This window comes from Mytilinidion resinicola, assembly GCF_010093595.1.
Source record: "Mytilinidion resinicola strain CBS 304.34 unplaced genomic scaffold BDZ99scaffold_1, whole genome shotgun sequence".
NCBI lineage: Eukaryota > Fungi > Ascomycota > Dothideomycetes > Mytilinidiales > Mytilinidiaceae > Mytilinidion > Mytilinidion resinicola.
Window position 1 is genome coordinate 1,986,949 of NW_022985437.1, and position 11,503 is coordinate 1,998,451.

Below are 11,503 nucleotides of genomic sequence, written 5' to 3' on the forward strand. Positions count from 1 at the left end.
CGAACACGACAGCGCCCTTTATTTGTCCGTCCCAATTTCATGTTTGCCCGTGGTGCTACACGCTTGCCGCTGTCACATCTCGGAGAATTGTCTCGCGATGCACAATGTTCATGGTCGCGAGGCTGGGGTCCGCTAAAGTGGCCGCTCGCTAGACTGCGACCGAGCGCCAATCAGCCCCCAGCAAAACTCAACACCAAACGACTATCGCGACTCCACATTTGGTATTGACAGCGAGTCCTGCGTGCCATTCGATTTGAAACTTTTCAAATACATACAACGAAACACCATGCCCCTCCTTTTGTCCATCCGCTCCTTCTTAGTGCACCGCATCACACCGTCAGCGTATAATTGGCATTGTTCCCCTCCACTCGCGGATACGCCTCAATTGAGAACGTAGTGCTCTTTCCCGACGGAGTAACATCCGCTACCGCCGATGCTGTGATGATGACGTGCGACGAGTCCCAGTTCCACTGGTTGGCGTATGTCTGCGAGCACATGAGCATACGTTCATCTTAATTGCTCTGTTGTCTTCAAGGCCTTCCTGGGAACAGGATAAAACAAGCCTTACCGTTCGGGCCTGTTGCAATGGCCCTAAATACACTGTCCATGAGTCTTGCAGGTACGTGCTGCCGCAGATTTCAAAATGCCCTTCCAAGTGATTGGAATGGCGAGGTCAGCTCCAGACACGGCCTTCGAGGTTGTAGAACCAAGCACTGGAACATCCCATTGGACGACCGTCACCACGAGGCTTGCGCCCGCGGAGAACGTAAGTGTGAAGTTGGTAACAGTGCCCGAAGCGGTGGAGCTAGAAATGAAAGATGAAAGCAGCGATGCTTTAAAGGTAATGTTTGACCCTACAACAACATAATCAGTCGAAGCAGCAACTTTTTTCAAAGAGCTATAACCGGATTCCAATGTGTTGCCATTGAGAAGGAATGGGAGGCTCTGCTCCGTTACGGGCGTGCTAGCTTTATGGTAGATGTAAGCTGAGCTCTATTGGCTGGTCGCTGCGCCGTCTGTAGTGCTATCCGAAAGGGAATTTGCCACGCCAGCAGTCGCATTGGTGAGAATATCAATAGCAACCTGGTCTCGCCATTTGTGCGAATTGCGGTCGAGGAAGTCAGTCCCGTTGTCTCAGAGCAGCGTTGCTGTATCGTATTTCTTTGCCATTCTGATGAGGTAGTCAGAGTACTTCCAGCAGCCGATGGTCTCGGTGGCAACAGGTGAGGCAGCCCACTCGCCGATCAGAAGCGGGACTTCAGTGGAGTTGCCCCTGATGTTGGCGATATCTGCTTCGAGGGTGGCCTTGTCGGAGTCGGAGCCCCAGGTTGTCTTGCCCCATGCGGAGAAGATGAAGTCATCTAGAGGATCCATTAGACATTTAAATAAGCAGAACGCTAGATCATACATACACGGAGAGTAGTAGTAGTGATACTGAATGGGCCACGGATTCGTGAATGATGAGTTTGGAGGTTCAAACCAAGTTGAAGACTTTACGCTGTCTTCTCCGAGCCCAACGAGAGTCACTACACGCTTTAGGTTGAAACCGCCCGCATCATTGATAGCTTTAATGAAGATATTGTTGAGCTTATTCAACTCCGCGGCATGTTCGGCGGTAGTTCCTGGTGGTTCGTTGATAGGCTCGAATGCAAGCAGCTATGACTTGCACGCTAACTTCGTTCCAATCTGGTACCATAAGTGATAGAACCGCTCCTCAATCATTGTTAAGTTAGCTCCAGACGCAGAGACATCAGCCCAGGTCCAAGAGTCGTGGTGAACGTTGACAATGGTATGCAATCCTCGAGAGGTTACCACGTTAACAACGTCTGATACTCGCTGCAACCAAGTCGGATCTACCGTCCAGTCCGGGGAGCTTCCCGTGAAATGATAGGCCTATGTTACTATCATGAGTTAGAAGCATGGTCTATCTTTGAGAAGTGGAGCTGACCTGGAAGCCTGACAATCTTGAATCCGGCAGCTTTCACGTCATCAAACGTGGCTTCGAGGACTGGTGGGTTGTTCCAATCGCCCTCAGTCCCGGTGGCATCCAACGTGTGTCCAAGACTCCATCCAGGGTTCAAAGCAGCCACGAATGCGGAGGCAGTGACCGGAGTAAACGTTTCGGTACAGGCCTGTGCTACTACGTTTCTCCAGCAGAGAGCGAGAGTTCTTAATAACAAGCTGTTCTTCATAGCAACGACGATCTTGGTTCGAGTTTAGCAAAGAAGATAATAGCAAAGAGAAAGAAAGATGCAGATGATAGACATCTCATGATGAAACTATATAACAAAATGCCATGACTGTAGCTTAATACACTACCACCGGGAGAAATATTGTCCTAGTGAAATTCCAAGGCCTTGTTTCGGAAGCGATCTCATGTCCCCGCAAACCCGCTCCGGAGAAACAAAACGAGATTGCTGTTGTCACTGCAAGCGCCAGACGTGGTATGCATTTTTCGAGACTGTAAGGATGATCGTAGCCAATTTTGATCAGTTTCAAAAACGCAATAAGGTCAAGCCGAGACTGCGTTTAATGTGGAGAAGGACAAGAAGAAAAACTTTCTAGAATAATTAAAGAACCCCTTTCAATTGGGCAGATGCAAAGCGCGTGTCATATATAACGGGCATGGTGGCTCTTTTAATTAAGCTCATCCCGGGTATGTCAATCTGCAGCTCCCGGCGGGCCGTTGCATCCAGATAGCCTACAATGATTCAGTCCGCCTTTGATGCCTTATTTTTCCGCCAAGTACCGCGGAGCTTGGGATCTCATGATCTGGTACTTTACTAAAGTAATGAGCGGATGTCGGAAGAGTTCGGAGGCGTGATGTTGATGGACGAAGGCGAATGAAGCAAGGTCGTCGCTCAGGGATATCTCGTGTCGTCCGTGCGTCTCAGGGCTTTGCGTGTGATTAGACGGCGCCTTGAAACGTGAGAGGAGACGTATTGGATATCGTTCAGCTAATATAACGCTTGACAACAGGACTTCGAAACATAACCTCGCCCTCCAAAGGAATCCCTCCATCCATACAATTGCCATATTTGACTCGTTAATCTTGCATCATTCTCATCCTCCCATTAACATTCATTGATTCTCAGTACTTCCCCCCTTCAGTTCCACGGATCTTGTCAAAAACCTCCTGAGTATGCGCCCAAACAGTCTTTCCCAATGCTTGCGCCCGATACCCCTTCAAGCGCTCATTTTCCATCCTCTCTCCATTCCAGCTTAACCAATACGCACCGCTGCCCTTGACCCCATCACTCCCAAGCGCTGCGCCCTCACCAGCCTTCGCCTTCGGTGGATATGTCTGGCTTGTAGCGGCGTACAAATGCCGCTCTCCGCTTTCTGGAAGCGGCACCATGAACGGCTTCAGGACAGTCATCAAAATGCCAACGCCTACTCTCAGTACAGGTCCAAATGTTCTCGCAAGTCCAGTATTAACGAGTCCTGGGAACGCATGCACAAACGCTGTGTTCGGGTTTGCAGCAGCCATCGTCTCCACTGCAAAGTCGTTGAAGGCACAAGCATGTGCTGCGCAGTTGCCAAGAGTGAAATGCGTCTTCAAACTCAGATCGTCGAGGACCAAGCCAGTTCGGATATTGGGATCGAGAACAGAGACGACTCGGGAAAGAGGGGTAGAGGTCCCCGCAGCAGTAAGTTGAGGTAGGAGATTTTGTGCGAACCGCCAGCGTGCGTAGTAATGCAAGCTGAATTTCCGATCAAGGCCTTCAGCGGTTTCTTCGCGTCCTTTCGTAGTGAAGTAGCCCGCGGTCATGAAAAGGAGGTTGACCTTGGGCTCCCTGGCTTGGATCTCGCTGCACGCTTTGTCGACATTACGGAGGAGGGAGAGGTCTGCTTTGACGAAGGTGGTTTTGCTCTCGGGATTGATTTTATCGAACTCCTGCGTTATTTTGGTTGCTTCTTCCTGATTGCGGCCGACGAGATAGACCCGCGGGGCGGTCGTGTTTTTGACGAATGCTCTTGCTGTGGAGAGACCAATCCCGCTGGTGCCGCCTACAAAGACGGCGACGAGGCCGGGTCCTAGATCTTTAAGAGCGGCGTTGTTCGACCGAACCGTTTGAATAGTGACCATGTTCGGAGCGCTTCGATTTTCTTGTTTTGAACTAGATGTTTGAAAAAAATATTAGAATGGTAACAGCAATTTGATAACGGTGAAGAACGGGCTGGAGCAAGCTATGTATAGGTAACGGCTCGTGCGGGTTTCGTCCGCGGCACGACGCGTAATTTCTTGATGCCTGCGTTGAAGCCAAGCTTATGCGCCGTAAATCATATCGCCGCAAGTTATGGTCGGCGAAACCCTATGAAGAAGCCGATGGATTTGGAGACTTCGTACCTCTGCCGCAGTGTCCCTAGAAGAGTAATATCAGGAGATATGCTCCAAGTGCAGACCCTCGCGGTGGCTGTGTCAAAAAGTCTAGAACAGTATGGCCAAGTTAAATAGCTAACAACGTCGAGAAAGACCCGTCAAATCGATGAAGATGCGATGAAGAACGTGATGGCATGATGGGACTTCGGGATGTTGTCGGTCATAAGTAATACTTTGTCCCGCAAGACTAATCTCTTTTCGGCACGATGCGGCTTTTGAAAATGTGCATGCATAAGGAACCATTCCAAGCCAGGGTCTTCAGAACGATTACTTTCTTAGTTTGTGTTAGAAAATCCTCTTATGTGCTCTCATATCTCAGTCTGAAATAAACGTATTCTCAATTGATCAAGAAATTAAATCACGTTTCATATATCCCTCCTGACGAGTTTCCTGGTTTTCGCTCCTCTGTTAAGAGGAAAGAGCTTGACAAAATAGATTTTCAGAGCTGGCCAACTCCTGCCTATATATGGTGCCACGTTGAGTGCTTCTAAGAGCTTCCATACTTCCTCACCAGCCCCTTCATGATACTAACAGCACCCGACCTGTACCCACCCCCAAATAGCGCGTAATGATTAAGGTGGTGATACCTGCTCAACCGTCAGCTTCCTCTTTCACGTACACAGATAAAAAGAGACACTTACAATTCATACAACGCTACCCGATCCTCATACTCCTCGACCGGCTCCGTCTTTGGTACCAACCCGTGATACTCCTTCAAGAAACTGCCCCCAAACCCCCCAAACATCTTCATAATCCCAAGCTCGAACTCGCTATGCGCATAACACGCACTGGAATCGTAGACTACCTCTTCTGCCTCTCCCTTCCCTGCATCCGTGCCAAATACTCCAACCCCCGCATTCCCACTCCACAAATCCCCATGCACGACTACTGGCACCACTCCCTTGCCTCCATTCAGATGGTCGTCTCCGAGCAGCCGCGGGACCACCTTCGAAGCTGATTTCTCCACTAAATCGTGCAGTTCCCCATCCTTTCCATTCGCAGCCTCCGCGCGACGTAGGATGAAGCGCAACCGGTTCTGGGCGTAGAATTCCGCCCATGAACTCTTGAAAGAGTTGTCTTGAGGCGTGTCGCCGCAGCAAGTCGTGGCGGGAAAGCCGAACTGAGGCTTATCGTAGCCATCCGGGATGGGCGCAGGGGTGGTGTGGAGACTTGCGAGTTTAGAGGCTAGAGAGGCGGTGCTGGAGGTGGATGAGCGGCGGGATGTGAGAGTGAGGAAGTCTGTTACTAGAAAAGAGGTCCCTGCAGATGAGGTGAAGGAACCCCAGCCGAAGGATTGGGGACACAGGGTTGGCACGGCGGTGTGGATTGCGTTGAGGGAGGCGTGTTCGCCTGGGGAGGGATTAGTGGTTGGACCTGATGGGAACGGGTTGAGGAATGTATAGCATTGAAGTTTGAAAGGAGAAAGAGAGGTGAGCAAAGAGTGTGTGGGAGGTGGAATATGGGCTCTAATGTGAAATCCGATGTTTTCATTTTCAAGACCGCGTTGGAGATGTGTTAAAAGTGATATGTAAGAGCCAAACGAAACGCACAAACCTTCAAACATAACCTTTGCCTCCTTCCCACTACCCGTCTTCATAAAGAAACACCTCTCCTTCCCATCGCTACCTTTTTCTGTGATCTTTGACGTAGACGCCGACGAACAACCCCCTCCACCGGCTGAGGAAACGGTGGTGTGTTCCGGGTCCAGAGAGAGCAGTTTGACCACGGCGGGATCGAGCTTCATGACGGACTGTCCTAATCGGATTGACCCTTTGCGTAGGGATGAGAGCATGTACTTTCGGTCATGAAGATGTTAGCGACACAGGTGGGATGGTGGGATGATGTTGAGACCCCTTGTGTGATATGACGTTGAAGGCTCCGGTGGTCGGTTAGACTTGCCGTTTTCATCGTTCACCCAAAAGATTTGAAGCCCACTCTGTCAGCTCTCTAGGCGCACAACTAACACACGCAGGGCAACGCATTTAGAGTATCGCACACGTCTATTACCCTCGCCACCATTATGCACCTATAATACAATAGTCGCCATTCCATGCGCGCCAAATTCTGATCTCCATTTTCCCACCAGGTGGGTAGAAGAAAAGAGATATCCTGCAACCCAGCACTCCGTTAACCTCGCACCAACGCACGCCCTTTTTCCAAAGCTAAGGCAAGAAGAGATCCAGACGTCTCAGCTCGCAGTCAATTCGCTTGAACAAAGACAGGAATGCACAGAAGAGGAAAACAAAGAAGAGACACGAAGCTTTCGGGGGTATAAAAGCAGTTTCCCACACGCTGTCGCTGCCGCTGCCGCTACCGCTGCCGCTGCCGCTGCCTCTACCGCTGCCGCTACATCGCAAGACAAAAAAAAGGAGGGCGGTATGTGAGCACATCCCGCAAGGCAAATCAAGAGAAAGCAAGAAAGGGAAGATTTTTGTAGGTCCAGCGCCGTCTGCCCTTCTTCGTCTATCCGCAAAGCCTATTTTATCTTTTCCGTCTTCACCAATTGACCCAACTAAATCTTAATTGGTAGAGTGAGCAAGGGCCAGAAAAGATTTGTAGATTTTGGAGGATGAGGAAGAGCTTACCGCCACGCAAAAGTGGACTAGAATATGATACGGAAAACCATGCTGATAGAAGTATGTTACAGGCTGACGACCCGTGCCGTCAACTTCCCCTCAAATTAGCCCTAAAAAGCCCGGAAGGAAAATCCAAATATGTAAAGCAGTCTCTGCACGCCGACGACCAAGGGGTGGATCTGGTGTAGATGGGCCATCATGTTGTCATAAGAAATATATCCCAGTGTGGTCGTCAGATGGCGATGGTGTCGTCCGTCGATGTAATGGATTGCCTCAATTGAGTTCAGCGACGCCGACTTTGCTGTCGATGTGCAGTGTCTCTTGTGCAGACATCTTTGATACGAAATTTTCATGTCGATGGCTTCAATAGAGTCTTCAGTACATTCCCCGGCTGGTCTGACTGGCCCGACTCGGAGAAGTCCTGCTACGTTCGTCTTCTTCTAGAACGTCGCTCAAGCGAGTTGGATGATGGTGGCGCATAGCAGCCCACTCGGTTCCATAGCCAGAGCCGCTGTAATCAACGGGTCCAGCAGTCTGGTAGCCAGCCTGGCCTGGAGCAGGAGGATACGCAGGTCCAGCGGTGCTGGTAGCCGCACCATAACCACCCGATGCTGTGCCATAGCGGTTTAGGTGTTCAATCTCTCGCTGTCGATCTGCTTGTACGTCAAATTCATCCGACTCGGATTGGCGAAGTCGGTGCTCCCGGTATGTGACTCGATGGCCTGATTCGTCAAGAACGAAATTTCCTGATCCGTCGATTACATATTCTTCATCGCCTTCCGAGGTCACGTCACCTTGAGATTCGACATATGATCGCTCGTCCTCGGGGATGTTAGCAGCGGTGTCTTCATGCAGGTAAGTTCCTGGCTGCTGGTAGAATGCTTCGGGCTGGGATGTGGTTGGCTGGACTGCAGGCTGTTGAGCGGTCGTGCGGTGAGGTTGTAACGGAGCTGGCGCTTGAGATTGACTCTGTGCCGGTGGAATAGCAGTGCGTGCAGTTGAACTCGATGTTCCGCCTTCGCTGCTGGTCGGGTAGCCTCCATATGTACCACGACCAAGGGCGGGGACATCCGGCTCGTGGCGAAGACCTGATGTTTGTTGTCGTGCAGATTCGCCATATGGATCGGTATCGGTGGGCGAAGCAGCTTCTTCATAGGAGTACTGGGGTTGCAGACCTTGCGTACCACCCGACTGGGCGCCCTGGGGCAAGCTGCTGTAACCTTCATCTCTTGTTGAAGGTCGCTGGGATACGCTTCCGTGCCTGCTAGCCATGCCCGCTCCCATGGGCACCACTTGAACGCCGCCGACTAATGTAGGCTGGCCATCTCGAAGTGATTCAGTGCGAGCTCGCTCTTCTGCTTCACGACGGCCTAGCTCCTCCCATGCTCTACGTGCTTCCTCTTTCGAGATCTGAAGCTCACGTCGCATCTCAGCTACCATCCTGTCAGCATTGTTCTTCTCCCTCAGCAAACGATCCGCATTGGCGGCGCCGTCAGCACGGGCTTGGCGTTCAACCTGCAATTCAAGCTCCAGCCCCGCTTGCATCTCTTGTGATCGCTCTTGGTCCTGTCTGTGCTCGAAGAACCAGCGCTGGAACTTGCGCTCTGAAGAGGCTCGAAGTCGTTGAAGCTCAACAACGGCGTGGAAGAGATTAGCCCCAGCTGCGGACAGATCAGTGATCTGCCGCGACATTTGCTGCGCTAATGGCTCTCGCCGGACTTCTTCAGTGTTCTGTTCCAGTCGTCGAATCCAATACGACGTGAGGCCCTCCCAATGAGATGACAGAGTCTCCCATCGTTCAAATGCATGAGGGAATGAAGACACATTTGTCGTGTTCCGTGAGTGGCCTCCTACCGAGGATGGACCACCTTGAGTTTGCTGTGGGGGGACCCCGATGGGACCTTGACGGGCTTGCGCAGCAGCTGTCGGAGCTGACGGCTGGCGCGCATGAGCTGATGAACCTTGTGGTCGTCGCGTAGTGTCAGGCATGCCTGTGGCGGGTGCTGGAGGATTTGTGGGTCGCGGCTGCTGTTGTGATTGTGATGTTGCCCGAACCCGGCCATATTGCGCGCCTGCAGTTGTGTCCGGAGCTTGCGATGGAGCGAGAGGGTTGACGGGTCCTCCAGATGCAGGAACGCGCTCGGCCTCTCGTGGCAGACCTCCTCCGCCCGTGTTCTGTCGAGTCCCGTATCCACTGTCGTCAGTTGGATTTCTGAGAGGGGTGTTCTGTGGTGGTTGTCTCTGGCTGGCTGTGCCAGCAACGCCAGCAGCTTGTGCTCTTCGTTCCGCGCTCTTCCTTCGCTCGTCCTCCTGTGCCCGCCGTTGCTGCTCCTCGGCAGCTCTCGCTGCGTGTGCCTCGGCAGCGCGTCGTTCCTCGCGCTCTCGACGTGCGGTCATGATCTCTCGTGGTGTCATGATGCCGGGTCGTTGGTCTTGCGCTGCGGTATTGCCTTGCGACACAGGGACGGGCCCTGCGGTTGTGCGCGCGCCGCCATTCGCAGCGCGACCATTGCCGGTCGACCCCCCCGCCAGCTCTGACATGGAAGCGTTCTCCTCAGCAAGGTCGGGAGTGAAAGGGTATGGGTGTTGCAGAGCTTCTTGGAGAGTGAACTGGATGGCAGCTGCAGTGCGTCTGGAGATGCGGAGGGCAGGGTGAGGAGTGAAGGGGTCTTGTGGGGCAGTAGGTGAAGCTACGCGAGGACGGGTGAACCGAGTAGTGGTCGCTGGGTCGCTGTCGTCGGCGAACCTTACGGTTGGGGGCGGTCTAGCTTGGTTCGAGTCGAAGGACGAAGCTCTGGGACGGGCACGCGGCTCTTCGAAGTTCGGGGTGCGCCGGAGGGTGTACGGGCTGCTACCGGAGGAACTCGAGACGCGTGAAAGGTTCTGTTGGCGGTAGTATTCCTGAGCTTGCTGCTGGCGTTGCTGCAGAGAGGTTGTGTAGGGTTCGTTAACGTTGCGGTCGTGGGGATCGTCAGATGGTTGCTGGGTTGGCAACACGGTGACGGGTGAAGGCGGGCCCGGGGCACTCAATGCGACTCTGGTCTCAGGCCCGGCGACGTCTGGCGGGTGGGCAGTCGCAGCCGCCGATGGCGAGGCTCGCGGGCGAGGGAGCGCGCGTGGTGGTGAGGATGGACGGCGGACGGACGAGCGCGATCCTAGGCGGCGGGCTCAGAAAATGGGGGATTGCCTGGTATGGGCGAAGTCAGTATGAGGAATTGCAAGGGAGCAGCAGTCATTGTCACTCGAACGGGCGTGGTGAAGCGGGTGGCTGGGGAGGGTGAATAAATCGAGGAGGTTGGGCGATAGATGGCTGGGAGTCTAAGCTTCACTCACGCCAAGCGAAGTGTGCTCACAGGACGAGCCAGTCGCCGCACCAGCCGTGGCGTCTGCTGCTGTCTCGTCGCTGGAGCGCCGTGGGCCTGCGCAATTCGCCGCCGGCGACCGACTCGACGTGCTGGCGGTGTGTCCAAAGCAGGGCGGGCGAGGTTGTATGCACGATGCGATGATGGCCGCGATGCCACCCTTCGTCACCGTTGCCTCCGGGCTCCAGCCACAGCGGGCGGTGCTGGCGACGGCAGACTGCGATGGCGACGGGCAGGAGACGGCAGCGAAGGCAATTGACGGCGTGGAGAGGACATGCTACCGCGCGCGCGCGTGTCGTGAGGGTTGCGCTCCAGTCGAGGGGTCGAGGGCAGCGCGGTCGAGGGCGGCTCTTCGGGGCTGGCAGCGCACAACGGGTCGAAAATGGAGTGTGCGGAGACCAGATGCATCGGCGACAGAGCGGCAAGGCGGCGACAATGGAGTCCAGTGGGCGACTGCAGCGCCATCAGAGACAGGGCGATGCGTCCAGAGCCTCCCCTCACGGCGGCCTCACGCCTTCGCGATGAGTGCCAACGCATCCTGCATGCCCTCGCGTGCCTCGTCATCTTTAGCCGATCCAGGCCAGGGCCCGCGCCGGCATGCATCGACGGCCAAGCTCGCAAGTAAGCAGGACGGCCCCATGATGCACGAGGGCGCGGCTCCGAGGCGTGCGCGGGAGGCTGAGGCGTGAAGATATCGAGGCACTTGCGTGTGTGTATGGACAGGCACGAGCAGTCGATGCCGTGAACTGGCCACGGCCTGCTCCTTATCGGTCCTCCCCCATCCGCTCCCCTCGGAATGCGGCGTCATCGGCCAACAGCGCGCGTGGCCAATCATGCCGCGAACCGCTCCTCTGCCCTCTCGCGGTCTAGCTGGGATCCTGTGCGGCTGCTACAGTCCCAAGAGCTGCACCGCGACTCGTGGCTGGAGAGACCCTGAATCGCTTTCCACGGGCCCTTTAGATGCGTCCCATGAGTCCTAAGGTCCGGATCCAAGTCGGCAGGGCGTTGCGTCTGAAGGATGCGGAGCCGAGACCATCGAAAACGGTGCATCTCGAACGAGATCGACGTGGTGTTGTGGCCTCAGGCTTCATATGACAGGGCAGCATCAGGTAACGCGTGGGAGCCAATTGCTCCAGCTTTGATATCGTAACTTCAGGTAGCACAGAGCAAGCAGTAAAGAT

General features: G+C 54.1%; 4 protein-coding genes across 4 annotated transcripts; all 4 read right to left on the bottom strand.

The window, feature by feature from the left end:
* Positions 1-69: 69 nt before the first annotated feature.
* On the bottom strand, positions 70-2,192 carry BDZ99DRAFT_505173 (glycoside hydrolase; the record flags this gene model as incomplete). Its single annotated transcript, XM_033724087.1, has 7 exons — positions 70-485; positions 569-591; positions 624-991; positions 1,193-1,361; positions 1,413-1,656; positions 1,750-1,893; positions 1,962-2,192. The coding sequence occupies 7 exons, from the start codon at positions 2,190-2,192 to the stop codon at positions 330-332; spliced, it is 1,335 nt and encodes a 444-aa protein (XP_033584441.1). The 3' UTR covers positions 70-329.
* A 636-nt stretch (positions 2,193-2,828) lies between these two features.
* Positions 2,829-4,327, bottom strand: BDZ99DRAFT_16720 (short-chain dehydrogenase/reductase). The gene has a single exon (XM_033712928.1). It carries the CDS (start codon positions 4,088-4,090, stop codon positions 3,092-3,094), a length of 999 nt encoding a protein of 332 aa, XP_033584442.1. The 5' UTR covers positions 4,091-4,327; the 3' UTR covers positions 2,829-3,091.
* Positions 4,328-4,830: 503 nt separating this feature from the next.
* On the bottom strand, positions 4,831-6,214 carry BDZ99DRAFT_457215 (Ketosamine-3-kinase). Its single transcript, XM_033718635.1, has 3 exons — positions 5,939-6,214; positions 5,026-5,734; positions 4,831-4,971 (listed from the first exon to the last, which is right to left on the bottom strand). The coding sequence occupies exons 1-3, from the start codon at positions 6,126-6,128 to the stop codon at positions 4,872-4,874; spliced, it is 999 nt and encodes a 332-aa protein (XP_033584443.1). The 5' UTR covers positions 6,129-6,214; the 3' UTR covers positions 4,831-4,871.
* A 1,121-nt stretch (positions 6,215-7,335) lies between these two features.
* Positions 7,336-10,859, bottom strand: BDZ99DRAFT_513725 (uncharacterized protein; the record flags this gene model as incomplete). Its single annotated transcript, XM_033724739.1, has 3 exons — positions 7,336-10,127; positions 10,314-10,414; positions 10,492-10,859. 3 exons carry the CDS (start codon positions 10,857-10,859, stop codon positions 7,336-7,338), a joined length of 3,261 nt encoding a protein of 1,086 aa, XP_033584444.1.
* Between the last annotated feature and the right edge of the window lie 644 nt (positions 10,860-11,503).

Coding starts and splice junctions, on each gene's coding strand:
- BDZ99DRAFT_16720 (XM_033712928.1), bottom strand. CDS start 4,090: ATGGTCACTATTCAAACGGTTCGGTCGAACAACGCCGCTCTTAAAGAT.
- BDZ99DRAFT_457215 (XM_033718635.1), bottom strand. CDS start 6,128: ATGAAGCTCGATCCCGCCGTGGTCAAACTGCTCTCTCTGGACCCGGAA. Junction 5,735..5,938: donor GGCAAAGGTTATGTTTGAAG/GTTTGTGCGTTT, acceptor ATCCCTCCCCAG/GCGAACACGCCTCCCTCAAC. Junction 4,972..5,025: donor CGGGTAGCGTTGTATGAATT/GTAAGTGTCTCT, acceptor ACGGTTGAGCAG/GTATCACCACCTTAATCATT.